Source organism: Oncorhynchus clarkii, chromosome 30, assembly GCF_045791955.1.
Source record: "Oncorhynchus clarkii lewisi isolate Uvic-CL-2024 chromosome 30, UVic_Ocla_1.0, whole genome shotgun sequence".
Lineage (NCBI taxonomy): Eukaryota > Metazoa > Chordata > Actinopteri > Salmoniformes > Salmonidae > Oncorhynchus > Oncorhynchus clarkii.
Window position 1 is genome coordinate 44,541,860 of NC_092176.1, and position 16,016 is coordinate 44,557,875.

Consider the following 16,016-nt stretch of genomic DNA (forward strand, 5'->3'; position numbering starts at 1 on the left):
CCGGGAAGAGATTAGCTAATGTTACCCCTAACCGGGAAGAGATTAGCTAATGTTACCCCTAACCGGGAAGAGATTAGCTAATGTTACCCCTAACAGGGAAGAGATTAGCTAATGTTACCCCTAACAGGGAAGAGATTAGCTAATGTTACCCCTAACAGGGAAGAGATCTGCTAATGTTACCCCTAACAGGGAAGAGATTAGCTAATGTTACCCCTAACAGGGAAGAGATTAGCTAATGTTACCCCTAACCAGGAAGAGATTAGCTAATGTTACCCCTAACCGGGAAGAGATTAGCTAATGTTACCACTAACCCGGGAAGAGATTAGCTAATGTTACCCCTAACAGGGATGAGATTAGCTAATGTTACCCCTAACAGGGAAGAGATTAGCTAATGTTACCCCTAACAGGGAAGAGATTAGCTAATGTTACCCCTAACAGGGAAGAGATTAGCTAATGTTACCCCTAACAGGGAAGAGATTAGCTAATGTTACCCCTAACCGGGAAGAGATTAGCTAATGTTACCCCTAACCGGGAAGAGATTAGCTAATGTTACCCCTAACCGGGAAGAGATTAGCTAATGTTACCCCTAACAGGGAAGAGATTAGCTAATGTTACCCCTAACAGGGAAGAGATTAGCTAATGTTACCCCTAACAGGGAAGAGATCTGCTAATGTTACCCCTAACAGGGAAGAGATTAGCTAATGTTACCCCTAACCAGGAAGAGATTAGCTAATGTTACCCCTAACCGGGAAGAGATTAGCTAATGTTACCCCTAACAGGGAAGAGATTAGCTAATGTTACCCCTAACAGGGAAGATATCTGCTAATGTTACACCTAACAGGGAAGAGATCTGCTAATGTTACCCCTAACAGGGAAGAGATTAGCTAATGTTACCCCTAACAGGGAAGAGATTAGCTAATGTTACCCCTAACAGGGAAGAGATTAGCTAATGTTACCCCTAACAGGGAAGAGATTAGCTAATGTTACCACTAACCCGGGAAGAGATTAGCTAATGTTACCCCTAACAGGGATGAGATTAGCTAATGTTACCCCTAACAGGGAAGAGATTAGCTAATGTTACCCCTAACAGGGAAGAGATTAGCTAATGTTACCCCTAACAGGGAAGAGATTAGCTAATGTTACCCCTAACAGGGAAGAGATTAGCTAATGTTACCCCTAACCGGGAAGAGATTAGCTAATGTTACCCCTAACCGGGAAGAGATTAGCTAATGTTACCCCTAACCGGGAAGAGATTAGCTAATGTTACCCCTAACAGGGAAGAGATTAGCTAATGTTACCCCTAACAGGGAAGAGATTAGCTAATGTTACCCCTAACAGGGAAGAGATCTGCTAATGTTACCCCTAACAGGGAAGAGATTAGCTAATGTTACCCCTAACAGGGAAGAGATTAGCTAATGTTACCCCTAACCAGGAAGAGATTAGCTAATGTTACCCCTAACCGGGAAGAGATTAGCTAATGTTACCACTAACCCGGGAAGAGATTAGCTAATGTTACCCCTAACAGGGATAAGATTAGCTAATGTTACCCCTAACAGGGAAGAGATTAGCTAATGTTACCCCTAACAGGGAAGAGATTAGCTAATGTTACCCCTAACAGAGAAGAGATTAGCTAATGTTACCCCTAACAGGGAAGAGATTAGCTAATGTTACCCCTAACAGGGAAGAGATCTGCTAATGTCACCCCTAACAGGGAAGAGATTAGCTAATGTTACCCCTAACAGGGAAGAGATTAGCTAATTTTACCCCTAACATGGAAGAGATTAGCTAATGTTACCCCTAACAGGGAAGATATCTGCTAATGTTACCCCTAACAGGGAAGAGATTAGCTAATGTTACCCCTAACAGGGAAGAGATTAGCTAATGTTACCCCTAACAGGGAAGAGATCTGCTAATGTTACCCCTAACAGGGAAGAGATTAGCTAATGTTACCCCTAACAGGGAAGAGATTAGCTAATGTTACCCCTAACAGGGAAGAGATCTGCTAATGTTACCCCTAACAGGGAAGAGATCTGCTAATGTTACCCCTAACAGGGAAGAGATTAGCTAATGTTACCCCTAACAGGGAAGAGATTAGCTAATGTTACCCCTAACAGGGAAGAGATCTGCTAATGTTACCGAACAGGGAAGAGATTAGCTAATGTTACCCCTAACAGGGAAGAGATACGCTAATGTTACCCCTAACAGGGAAGAGATTAGATAATGTTACCCCTAACAGGGAAGAGATTAGATAATGTTACCCCTAACAGGGAAGAGATCTGCTAATGTTACCCCTAACCGGGAAGAGATCTGCTAATGTTACCCCTAACAGGGAAGAGATTAGCTAATGTTAACCCTAACAGGGAAGAGATTAACTAATGTTACCCCTAACAGGGAAGAGATTAGCTAATGTTACCCCTAACCGGGAAGAGATTAGATAATGTTACCCCTAACAGGGAAGAGATACGCTAATGTTACCGAACAGGGAAGAGATTAGCTAATGTTACCCCTAACAGGGAAGAGATCTGCTAATGTTACCCCTAACAGGGAAGAGATTAGCTAATGTTACCCCTAACAGGGAAGAGATTAGCTAATGTTACCCCTAACCGGGAAGAGATCTGCTAATGTTACCCCTAACAGGGAAGAGATTAGCTAATGTTACCCCTAACCGGGAAGAGATTAGATAATGTTACCCCTAACAGGGAAGAGATACGCTAATGTTACCGAACAGGGAAGAGATTAGCTAATGTTACCCCTAACAGGGAAGAGATCTGCTAATGTTACCCCTAACAGGGAAGAGATTAGCTAATGTTACCCCTAACAGGGAAGAGATTAGCTAATGTTACCCCTAACAGGGAAGAGATTAGCTAATGTTACCCCTAACAGGGAAGAGATCTGCTAATGTTACCCCTAACAGGGAAGAGATTAGCTAATGTTACCCCTAACAGGGAAGAGATTAGCTAATGTTACCCCTAACAGGGAAGAGATTAGCTAATGTTACCCCTAACAGGGAAGAGATCTGCTAATGTTACCCCTAACAGGGAAGAGATACGCTAATGTTACCCCTAACAGGGAAGAGATTAGCTAATGTTACCCCTAACAGGGAAGAGATACGCTAATGTTACCCCTAACAGGGAAGAGATTAGATAATGTTACCCCTAACAGGGAAGAGATTAGATAATGTTACCCCTAACAGGGAAGAGATCTGCTAATGTTACCCCTAACCGGGAAGAGATCTGCTAATGTTACCCCTAACAGGGAAGAGATTAGCTAATGTTACCCCTAACCGGGAAGAGATTAGATAATGTTACCCCTAACAGGGAAGAGATACGCTAATGTTACAGAACAGGGAAGAGATTAGCTAATGTTACCCCTAACAGGGAAGAGATCTGCTAATGTTACCCCTAACAGGGAAGAGATTAGCTAATGTTACCCCTAACAGGGAAGAGATTAGCTAATGTTACCCCTAACAGGGAAGAGATTAGCTAATGTTACCTCTAACAGGGAAGAGATCTGCTAATGTTACCCCTAACAGGGAAGAGATTAGCTAATGTTACCCCTAACAGGGAAGAGATTAGCTAATGTTACCCCTAACAGGGAAGAGATACGCTAATGTTACCCCTAACAGGGAAGAGATACGCTAATGTTACCCATAACAGGGAAGAGATTAGCTAATGTTACCCCTAACAGGGAAGAGATCTGCTAATGTTACCGAACAGGGAAGAGATTAGCTAATGTTACCCCTAACAGGGAAGAGATACGCTAATGTTACCCCTAACAGGGAAGAGATACGCTAATGTTACCCCTAACAGGGAAGAGATACACTAATATTAGTCCTACCCCTAATAGGAGAGAGTGTCCAGAAGCGTCCCAACCAGGAACATCACCATCTGGTATGCAGGATGTTCAGGTGTATTGCCGCTATCCCAACACAACCTGATTCATACTAATATGATTAAAATATACTAGTGTTAACGTAGCTTGCTGTAGTGTTATTTGTTTAGGATTGATCTCAATTGTCTGTGGTGAGGTTGGTCACTGTGGATGACTCATGAGTGTACTGTACATAGGGAGGTAGGATTTCTGGAGAGATTTTAAAGATTTGCCCAGTAAAGGTGACTGAACATGTGGAGATTTTTATGGAGATTAAGACAGATGGCCTGTATGGCCAGACTGTCTCATTTTTTCATTACTACTGTTTCTGTCTTCAGTTTGGTTCTCATGTCAGATGCTACACAGCTTTGGTATACTTTCAAAAGGCTTCATCTTCTTGAAGCTCTAATTCAGCCAGCCCTTTAAAACCAGAGGCCTTTGAGTTTAGAACGTTAGAGTGGGCAATCTGATCCTGAAAGGGCCTCAAGCCTAACCTCTGATTGACTAAACCACTGAAACATGGTAACATCTGCCTGTCTCATTGGTTCAATCATTGGCACAAGGGAACATATCCCTTCTGATTGGCTAAAACACTGACACATGGGAACATCTGCACTGGGCTGGAAACAAACTGGCTATTCTAAACCGTGGTAGGCCAGATTAACACAGAGCAGAGATGAGAGACTCTCTCAGGGTGAGTTACATCAGAAACATATGGAGACGACCACACATCCAAGATCAAACTACGGCTCTCTTTCTTTAAGAGACCGCTACATACTGTCTTCTTTCAGTGCTGATGAGAGGATGAGTGCAGGATGGTACAGTATATATATATATATATATGCACATCACCAGTCCAAAGTTTTAGAACACCTACTCAGGCAAGGGTTTCTATATATTTATTTGTACTATTTTCTACATTGTAGAATAATGGTGAAGAGATCAAAACTATGAAATAACACATATCGAATCATGTAGTAAGTAAAAAAAATGTTAAACAAATTAAAATATGTTATATTTGAGATTCTTCAAAGTAGACACCCTTTGCCTTGATGCAGCTTTGAAAACTCTTGGCATTATATTCTCACAGTCTTGAAGGAGTTCCCACATATGCTGAGCACTTGTTGGCTGCTTTTCCTTCACTCTGCGGTCTAACTCATCCAAAATGATCTCAATTGGGTTGAGGTCAGGTGATTGTGCAGGCCAGGTCATCTGATGCAGCACTCCATCACTCTCCTTCTTGGTCAAATAGCCCTTGCACAGCCTGGAGGTGTGTTGGGTCATTGTCCTGTTGGAAAACAAATGATAGTCCCACTAAGCCCAAACCAGATGGGATGGCGCATCGCTGCAGAATGCTGTAGGAGCCATGCCGGGTTAAGTGTGGCTTAAATTCTAAATAAATCACTGATAGTGACACCAAAGCACAGCACCCCCACACCATCACACCTCCTCCTCCATGCTTCACAGTGGGAACCACACATGCAGAGATCATCTGTTCACCTACTCTGCGTCTCACAAAGACACAGCGGTTGGAACCACTAATCAAGAATTTGGACCAAAAGACATATTTCTACCAGTCTAATGTCCATTACTCGTGTTTCTTGGCCCAAGCAAATCTCTTATTATTGGTGTCCTTTAGTAGTGGTTTCTTTGCAGCAATTCGACCCTGAAGACCTGATTCACTCAGTCTCCTCTGAACAGTTGATGTTGAGATGTGTCTGTTACTTGAACTCTGTGAAGCATTTATTTGGGTTGCAATACGAGGTGCGGTTAACTAATGAATGTATCCTCTGCAGCAGAGGTAACTCTGGGTCTTCCTTTCCTGTGACGGTCCTCATGACAGACAGTTTCATCATAGCGCTTGATGGTTTTCGAGACTGCACTTGAAGAAACGTTCGAAGTTCATTACATTTTCTGGATTGACTGACCTTCATGTCTTAAAGTAAAGATGGACTGTCATTTCTCTTTCCTCATTTGAGCTGTTCTTGCCATAATATGGACTTGGTCTTTTACCAAATAGGGATATCTTCTGTATACCACCCCTACCTTGTTACAACACAACTGATTGGCTCAAATGCATTAAGGTGGAAAAAATTACACAAATTAACTTTTAACAAGGCACACATGTTCATTTAAATGCATTCCAGGTGACTACCTCATGAAGCTGGTTGAGAGAATGTTAAGAGTGTGCAAAGCTGACATCAAGGCAAGGGTGGCTACTTTGAAGAATCTCAAATATAAAATATATATTTTGATTTGTTTAACACTTTTTTGGTTACTACATGATTCTATATGTCTTATTTCATACTTTCAATGTCTTCACTAGTATTCTACAATGTAGGAAATAGTTTTTAAAAATAAGAAAAACCCTGGAATGAGTAGGTGTCCAAACTTTTGACTGAAATACATACTGTATCTATAACATACTGTATCTATAACATACTGTATCTATAACATACTGTATCTATAACATACTGTGTCTTACCTGACAGGGGGTGTCACTGCTGAGAGAGTCTGTCTGTCTTACCTGACAGGGGGTGTCACTGCTAAGAGATTCTGTCTGTCTTACCTGACAGGAGGCATCACTGCTGAGAGATTCTGTCTGTCTTACCTGACAGGGGGTGTCACTGCTGAGAGAGTCTGTCTGTCTTACCTGACAGGAGGTGTCACTGCTAAGAGATTCTGTCTGTCTTACCTGACAGGGGGTGTCACTGCTGAGAGATTCTGTCTGTCTTACCTGACAGGAGGTGTCACTGCTGAGCGATTCTGTCTGTCTTACCTGACAGGAGGCATCACTGCTGAGAGATTCTGTCTGTCTTACCTGACAGGAGGCATCACTGCTGAGAGAGTCTGTCTGTCTTACCTGACAGGAGGTGTCACTGCTAAGAGATTCTGTCTGTCTTACCTGACAGGAGGCATCACTGCTGAGAGAGTCTGTCTGTCTTACCTGACAGGAGGTGTCACTGCTAAGAGATTCTGTCTGTCTTACCTGACAGGAGGCATCACTGCTGAGAGATTCTGTCTGTCTTACCTGACAGGAGGTGTCACTGCTGAGAGAGTCTGTCTGTCTTACCTGACAGGAGGTGTCACTGCTGAGAGAGTCTGTCTGTCTTACCTGACAGGAGGTGTCACTGCTGAGAGATTCTGTCTGTCTTACCTGACAAGAGGTGTCACTGCTGAGAGATTCTGTCTGTCTTACCTGACAGGAGGCATCACTGCTGAGAGATTCTGTCTGTCTTACATGACAGGAGGTGTCACTGCTGAGAGATTCTGTCTGTCTTACCTGACAGGAGGCATCACTGCTGAGAGATTCTGTCTGTCTTACCTGACAGGAGGTGTCACTGCTGAGCGATTCTGTCTGTCTTACCTGACAGGAGGCATCACTGCTGAGAGATTCTGTCTGTCTTACCTGACAGGAGGCATCACTGCTGAGAGATTCTGTCTTGTGTTCTGACAGTCCTCTGTGGAAGCGATTCGGCAGGGTGGCGGTTCCTCCCCCGTTCTGCAGATGATGTGGGATCGCTAGAGGGGGCAGAACAGTCCTCGGTTCTCTTGGCTCCTCCTCTGGGGGCGTGTCCATGGAAGTTGTGCAGCTACTAGGCTCTGGGGGCGTGACCCTCGTGTCCATGGAGATCGCAGAGTCTCCGTGGCCGCGGTAACCGTTCTCCAGCGTTTCCCCACCGCCATCGTCCCAGCTGTCGTTCTTAGGGCCCAGCTCTTTACTATCACGATTGAACGTCGACCGGGCGATGATGCCAAACTTTCGCGTCCGTTTGCTGCCACCGGTCTGCGTCGGAAGAGGCTCGGAGGACACGCTGCTCCTATGGTGCAGGGAGTTTCGGCCATCTTGGATGCCACCGCTGCCACCAGTGATGGTGGCATTGCCGTTTCCATTGCACGGAGGGAGAGGGGCTTTACGCTTGATCCTCCGGAGCATGATCAGGTAGATGCAGCCGCCATTCCAGCACTGGTCAGCCAGGTAACTGTAGAGGAGAGGAGAGGAGAGGAGAGGAGAGGAGAGGAGAGGAGAGGAGAGGAGAGGAGAGGAGGAAGAGAGAGGGAAGAGAGAGGGAAGAGAGGAGAGAAGAGGAGAGAAAGAGAGAAGGAAGAGATAGGGAAGAGAGGAGAGGAGAGGAGAGTAGAGGAGATGAGAGGAGAGGAGAGGAGAGGAGAGGAGAGGAGAGGAGAGGAGAGGAGAGGAGAAAGAGCGAAATCAGAGAGGAGAGAAAGAGAGAAAGAGGAGAGGAGAGGAGAGGAGAGGAGATGAGGAGAGAAAAGAGGAGAAGGAGAAGAGGAGAGAAAAGGGGAGAGGAGGGGGAGAGGAGAGGCGAGGCGAGGCGAGGCGAGGCGAGGCGAGGCGAGGCGAGGAGAGGAGAGGAGAGGAGAGGAGAGGAGAGGAGAGGAGAGAAAAGAGGAGAGAAAAGAGGAGAGGAGAGGAGAGGGAAAAGAGAAAAGAGGAGAGGAGAGGAGAGGAGAGGAGAGGAGAGAAGGAAAGGAGAGGGGGAAAGGAGATGGAGAGGAGAAGAGGAGAGGAGAAGATAAAATGAGATGTCAGAATGTGTGGGGACGGGAGTCTCCCAGTCACAGATAAACAGATGGAAAAACCAAAGGAGATGTCACATTTGAACTCCTTTTCTGATGAATTACGCCATTTGGAAATTAAAGGCATGAAAAAAACCTTTGGAAAAGACTGTATTGTAGCGGATTGAAATTCCTCAGAGCATATTAACAGTGTAAATCACCCCGTTGTCCTTCCTTCTAACTCTTAATCCTTCTTTGATATTTCTGACTGCAGCTCATTGCTAAGCAGACGCCATTTCAGTTTCAATGGCGCTTCAGATGTCATTTCAGGCTAAATTGTGTCTGTGAGTTAAGCAGGAAAAACATAATGCAGTATGCCAAAACATATCTAGACAAGTTCAGTGAGTGGAAAAGCCCACTCAGCCTAGGAATATAAACTGAAAAGATTCAGGATGGCAGGAAGACGTAGAAGTGAATAATGAATATCTGAACATATTCCTTCTTTCTCCTATATGTTGTTTGCTATGGAATATAGTCTAACCTTGTCAAATTAAATCTACTTGCTACAGTAGTCTGGTTATGTTATGCTGGCTACAGTAGTCTGGTTATGTTATGCTGGCTACAGTAGTCTGGTTATGTTATGCTGGCTACAGTAGTCTGGTTATGTTATGCTGGCTACAGTAGTCTGGTTATGTTATGCTGGCTACAGTAGTCAGGTTATGTTATGCTGGCTACAGTAGTCTTGCTACAGTAGTCAGGTTATGTTATGCTGGCTACAGTAGTCTTGCTACAGTAGTCAGGTTATGTTATGCTGGCTACAGTAGTCTTGCTACAGTAGTCAGGTTATGTTATGCTGGCTACAGTAGTCAGGTTATGTTATGCTGGCTACAGTAGTCAGGTTATGTTATGCTGGCTACAGTAGTCAGGTTATGTTATGCTGGCTACAGTAGTCTTGCTACAGTAGTCTGGTTATGTTATGCTGGCTACAGTAGTCTTGCTACAGTAGTCTGGTTATGTTATGCTGGCTACAGTAGTCTGGTTATGTTATGCTGGCTACAGTAGTCTGGTTATGTTATGCTGGCTACAGTAGTCTTGCTACAGTAGTCTGGTTATGTTACACTGGCTACAGTAGTCTTGCTACAGTAGTCTGGTTATGTTATGCTGGCTACAGTAGTCTTGCTACAGTAGTCTGGTTATGTTATGCTGGCTACAGTAGTCTTGCTACAGTAGTCAGGTTATGTTATGCTGGCTACAGTAGTCAGGTTATGTTATGCTGGCTACAGTAGTCTTGCTACAGTAGTCAGGTTATGTTATGCTGGCTACAGTAGTCAGGTTATGTTATGCTGGCTACAGTAGTCAGGTTATGTTATGCTGGCTACAGTAGTCTGGCTACAGTAGTCTGGTTATGTTATGCTGGCTACAGTAGTCTTGCTACAGTAGTCAGGTTATGTTATGCTGGCTACAGTAGTCTGGTTATGTTATGCTGGCTACAGTAGTCTTGCTACAGTAGTCTGGTTATGTTACACTGGCTACAGTAGTCTTGCTACAGTAGTCTGGTTATGTTACACTGGCTACAGTAGTCTTTCTACAGTAGTCTGGTTATGTTATGCTGGCTACAGTAGTCTTGCTACAGTAGTCTGGTTATGTTATGCTGGCTACACTAGTCTTGCTACAGTAGTCTGGTTATGTTATGCTGGCTACACTAGTCTTGCTACAGTAGTCAGGTTATGTTATGCTGGCTACAGTAGTCAGGTTATGTTATGCTGGCTACAGTAGTCTTGCTACAGTAGTCAGGTTATGTTATGCTGGCTACAGTAGTCTTGCTACAGTAGTCAGGTTATGTTATGCTGGCTACAGTAGTCTTGCTACAGTAGTCAGGTTATGTTATGCTGGCTACAGTAGTCTGGCTACAGTAGTCAGGTTATGTTATGCTGGCTACAGTAGTCTTGCTACAGTAGTCAGGTTATGTTATGCTGGCTACAGTAGTCTTGCTACAGTAGTCAGGTTATGTTATGCTGGCTACAGTAGTCTTGCTACAGTAGTCAGGTTATGTTATGCTGGCTACAGTAGTCAGGTTATGTTATGCTGGCTACAGTAGTCTTGCTACAGTAGTCAGGTTATGTTATGCTGGCTACAGTAGTCTTGCTACAGTAGTCAGGTTATGTTATGCTGGCTACAGTAGTCTTGCTACAGTAGTCAGGTTATGTTATGCTGGCTACAGTAGTCTGGCTACAGTAGTCAGGTTATGTTATGCTGGCTACAGTAGTCTTGCTACAGTAGTCAGGTTATGTTATGCTGGCTACAGTAGTCTTGCTACAGTAGTCAGGTTATGTTATGCTGGCTACAGTAGTCAGGTTATGTTATGCTGGCTACAGTAGTCTGGTTATGTTATGCTGGCTACAGTAGTCTGGCTACAGTAGTCAGGTTATGTTATGCTGGCTACAGTAGTCTGGTTATGTTATGCTGGCTACAGTAGTCTGGCTACAGTATTATGTTCCTGTGTTCCATCATAGAAAGAACTAATGACCTTTGACAATCACCTGGTTTACCAGGATCCTGCTGCGTCTGGCAGGCTCTCGTGACTTCCTGCATAACTACAAACACTTCTGGCTGACTTTGAAAGGAATTTACATACGCGTGTGTGTGTGTGTGTGTGTGTGGGGGTCTTTATTTCAGCTACTCATTAACTTGATCAGGGGCGTGCGTGTTTAACTACACTGCATGATCGTGGCTGAAAAGTTCAAACTCATTTGCAGACTTGTTTACCATTCAGTAGGTTAGACAAGACATCAGCTAGGCTCCAAATCAAACCGTATGAAGCCTAAACAAAGAATCATATATAAAAGTTGGATTTACTGTGGAGTAGGAGACTGCATTGCATCGCGTGCCTTACACTCAGCTAATGACTGCGTAGAGCAGGGATGGACAACTTTGACAGGGGTTGGGGGCCACAAAAATAACGGAACACATCATGAGAGGCTGAAGTGGCTTGTGGGTCTGCGCACCCAGATCCATTTAAGCGGCCAGCCCCTCGTGAAAGATTGAAATGTGGATAATAAACTGACTGTGAACGAGACGTTTACTGTTCATTTTGATTGTTTATTTCACTTTCGTATATTATCTACCTCACTTGCTTTGGCAATGTTAACACATGTTTCTCATGCCAATAAAGCCACTTGAATTGAATTGAGAGCTGTCAGGGGACTAGCTCCAGTGTGAAAGAGGATTACTGAGTGCGCGAAAGATTGGATACACTGACCAGTTCTGGCTACCCCGACCAGATCTAGATACCACAACCAGATCTAGATACCCCGACCAGATCTAGATACCCCGACCAGATCTAGATACCACAACCAGTTCTGTTTCCCCGACCAGATCTAGATACCCCAACCATTTCTGGCTACCCCGACCAGATCTAGATACCCCAACCAGTTCTGCTACCCCAACCAGTTCTAGATACCCGAACCAGTTCTGTTACCCTGACCAGATCTAGATACCCCAACCAGTTCTGTTACCCCAACCAGTTCTAGATACCCCAACCAGTTCTGCTACCCCGACCAGTTCTAGATACCCCAACCAGTTCTGTTACCCCAACCAGTTCTAGATACCCCGACCAGTTCTGGCGACCCGACCAGATCTAGATACCCCAACCAGTTCTGTTACCCCGACCAGATCTAGATACCCCAACCAGTTCTGTTACCCCAACCAGTTCTAGATACCCTGACCAGTTCTAGATACCCCGACCAGTTCTAGATACCCCGACCAGTTCTAGATACCCCGACCAGTTCTAGATACCAAGACCAGTTCTAGATACCCAGATCAGTTCTAGATACCCCGACCAGTTCTAGATACCCCGAATAGTTCTAGATAGCCGACCAGTTCTAGATAACCCGACCAGTTCTGTTACACCGACCCGTTCTGTTACCCCGACCAGTTCTAGATACCCCGACCAGTTCTAGATACCCCGACCAGTTCTAGATACCCCGACCAGATCTAGATACCCCGACCAGTTCTAGATACCCCGACCAGATCTAGATACCCCGATCAGTTCTAGATACCCGGACCAGTTCTGTTACCCCGAACAGTTATAGATACCCCAACCAGTTCTAGATACCCCAACCAGTTATAGATACCCCGACCAGTTCTAGATACCCCGACCAGTTCTGTTACCGCGACCAGTTCTAGATACCCCGACCAGTTCTAGATACCCCGACCAGTTCTGTTACCTCGACCAGTTCTAGATACCCCGACCAGTTCTAGATACCCCGACCAGTTCTAGATACCCCGACCAGTTCTAGATACCCCAGCTAGTTCTGTTAACCCGACCCGATCTAGTTACCCCGACCAGTTCTGTTACCCCGACCAGTTCTGTTACCCCGACTAGTTCTAGACACCCCGACCAGTTCTGTTACCTCGACCAGTTTTGTTACCCCAAACAGTTCTAGATGCCCCGACCAGTTCTAGATACCTCGACCAGTTCTAGATACCAAGACCAGTTCTAGATACCCCGACCAGTTCTAGATACCCCGACCAGTTCTAAATACCCCGAATAGTTCTAGATACCCGACCAGTTCTAGATACCCCGACCAGTTCTGTTACCCCGACCAGTTCTGTTACCCCGACCAGTTCTGTTACCCCGACCAGGTCTAGATACCCCGACCAGTTCTAGATACCCCGACCAGTTCTAGATACCCCGACCAGATCTAGATACCCCGACCAGTTCTAGATACCCCGACCAGTTCTAGATACCCCGACCAGTTCTAGATACCCCGACCAGTTCTAGATACCCCGACCAGTTCTGTTACCCCGACCAGTTCTAGATACCCCGACCAGTTCTAGATACCCCGACCAGTTCTGTTACCCCGACCAGTTCTAGATACCCCGACCAGTTCTAGATACCCCGACCAGTTCTAGATACCCCGACCAGATCTAGATACCCCGACCAGTTCTAGATACCCCAACCAGTTCTAGATACCCCGACCAGTTCTAGATACCAAGACCAGTTCTAGATACCGAGACCAGTTCTTGATACCCCGACCAGTTCTAGATACCCCGATTAGTTCTAGATACCTGACCAGTTCTAGATACCCCGACCAGTTCTGTTACCCCGACCAGTTCTGTTACCCCGACCAGTTCTAGATACCCCGACCAGTTCTAGATACCCCGACCAGTTCTAGATACCCCGACCAGATCTAGATACCCCGACCAGTTCTAGATACCCCGACCAGTTCTAGAAACCCCGACCAGTTGTGTTACCCCGACCAGTTCTGTTACCTCGAACAGTTCTAGATACCCCAACTAGTTCTAGATACCCCAACCAGTTCTAGATACCCCGACCAGTTCTAGATACCCCGACCAGTTCTGTTACCCCGACCAGTTCTAGATACCCCGACCAGTTCTAGATACCCCGACCAGTTCTGTTACCCCGACCAGTTCTGTTACCCCGACCAGTTCTAGATACCCCAACCAGTTCTAGATACCCCGACCAGTTCTAGATACCCCGACCAGTTCTGTTACCCCAACCAGTTCTAGATACCCCGACCAGTTCTAGATACCCGCATAGTTCTAGATACCCGACCAGTTCTAGATACCCCGACCAGTTCTGTTACCTCGACCAGTTCTGTTACCCCGACCAGTTCTAGATACCCCGACCAGATCTAGATACCCCGACCAGTTCTATTATCCCGACCAGTTCTAGATACCCCGACCAGTTCTAGATACCCCGACCAGTTCTAGATACCCCGACCAGTTCTGTTACCCCAACCAGTTCTAGATACCCCGACCAGTTCTGTTACCCAGACCAGTTCTAGATACCCCGACCAGTTCTAGATACCCGCATAGTTCTAGATACCCGACCAGTTCTAGATACCCCGACCAGTTCTGTTACCTCGACCAGTTCTGTTACCCCGACCAGTTCTAGATACCCCGACCAGATCTAGATACCCCGACCAGTTCTGTTAACCCGACAAGTTCTGCTACCCCGACCAGTTCTAGATACCCCGACCAGTTCTAGATACCCCGACCAGTTCTAGATACCCCGACCAGTTCTAGATACCCCGACCAGTTCTGTTACCCCAGCCAGTTCTGTTACCCCGACCAGTTCTGTTACCCCGACCAGTTCTAGATACCCCGACCAGTTCTAGATACCCAGACCAGATCTAGATACCCCGACCAGTTCTAGATACCCCGACCAGTTCTAGATACCCCGACAAGTTCTAGATACCCCGACCAGTTCTAGATACCCCAACCAGTTCTAGATACCCTAACCAGTTCTAGATACCCGGCCAGTTCTGTTACCCCGACCAGTTCTGTTACCCCGAACAGTTCTGTTACCCCGAACAGTTCTAGATACCCCGAACAGTTCTAGATACCCCGACCAGCTCTAGATACCCCGACCAGATCTAGATACCCCGACCAGTTCTAGATACCCCGACCAGTTCTAGATACCCCGACCAGTTCTAGATACCCCAACCAGATCTAGATACCCCAAACAGTTCTGGCTACCCTGACCAGATCTAGATACCCCAACCAGTTCTGCTACCCCGACCAGTTCTAGATACCCCAACCAGTTCTGTTACCCTGACCAGATCTAGATACCCCAACCAATTCTGTTACCCCAACCAGTTCTAGATACCCCAACCAGTTCTGCTACCCCGACCAGTTCTAGATACCCCAACCAGTTCTGTTACCCCAACCAGTTCTAGATACCCCGACCAGTTCTGGCTACCCGACCAGATCTAGATACCCCAACCAGTTCTGTTACCCCGACCAGATCTAGATACCCCAACCAGTTCTGTTACCCCAACCAGTTCTAGATACCCCGACCAGTTCTAGATACCCCGACCAGTTCTAGATACCCCGACCAGTTCTAGATACCCCGAATAGTTCTAGATACCTGACCAGTTCTAGATACCCCGACCAGTTCTGTTACCCCGACCAGTTCTGTTACCCCGACCAGTTCTAGATACCCCGACCAGTTCTAGATACCCTGACCAGTTCTAGATACCCCGACCAGTTCTAGATACCCCGACCAGTTCTGTTACCCCGACCAGTTCTAGATACCCCGACCAGTTCTAGATACCCCGACCAGTTCTGTTACCCCGACCAGTTCTGTTACGCCGACCAGTTCTAGATACCCCGACCAGTTCTAGATACCCCAACCAGTTCTAGATACCCCGACCAGTTCTAGATACCCTGACCAGTTCTGTTACCCCAACCAGTTCTAGATACCCCGACCAGTTCTGTTACCCCAACCAGTTCTAGATACCCCGACCAATTCTAGATACCCGGCATAGTTCTAGATACCCGACCAGTTCTAGATACCTCGACCAGTTCTGTTACCTCGACCAGTTCTGTTACCCAGACCAGTTCTAGATACCCCGACCAGATCTAGATACCCCGACCAGTTCTGTTACCCCGACCAGTTCTAGATACCCGACCAGTTCTAGAAACCCTGACCAGTTCTGTTACCCCGACCAGTTCTGTTTCCCCGAACAGTTCTAGATACCCCGAACAGTTCTAGATACCCCAACCAGTTCTAGATACCCCAACCAGTTCTAGATACCACGCATAGTTCTAGATACCCGACCAGTTCTAGATACCCCGACCAGTTCTGTTACCCCGAC

The 16,016-nt window shown here is 46.1% G+C and overlaps 1 protein-coding gene across 3 annotated transcripts in view; it reads right to left on the reverse strand.

Annotated features, from left to right (window-relative positions):
• LOC139389979 (PDZ domain-containing protein 2-like) overlaps window positions 1-16,016 on the reverse strand; it is a 238,085-nt gene that overhangs the window by 123,123 nt on the left and 98,946 nt on the right. For all 3 annotated transcript variants that reach the window (XM_071137044.1, XM_071137043.1, XM_071137045.1), the window contains exon 3: window positions 7,280-7,853. In XM_071137044.1, the coding sequence (XP_070993145.1) occupies window positions 7,280-7,853 (574 nt within the window). The remainder of the gene's footprint in view (window positions 1-7,279; window positions 7,854-16,016) is intronic.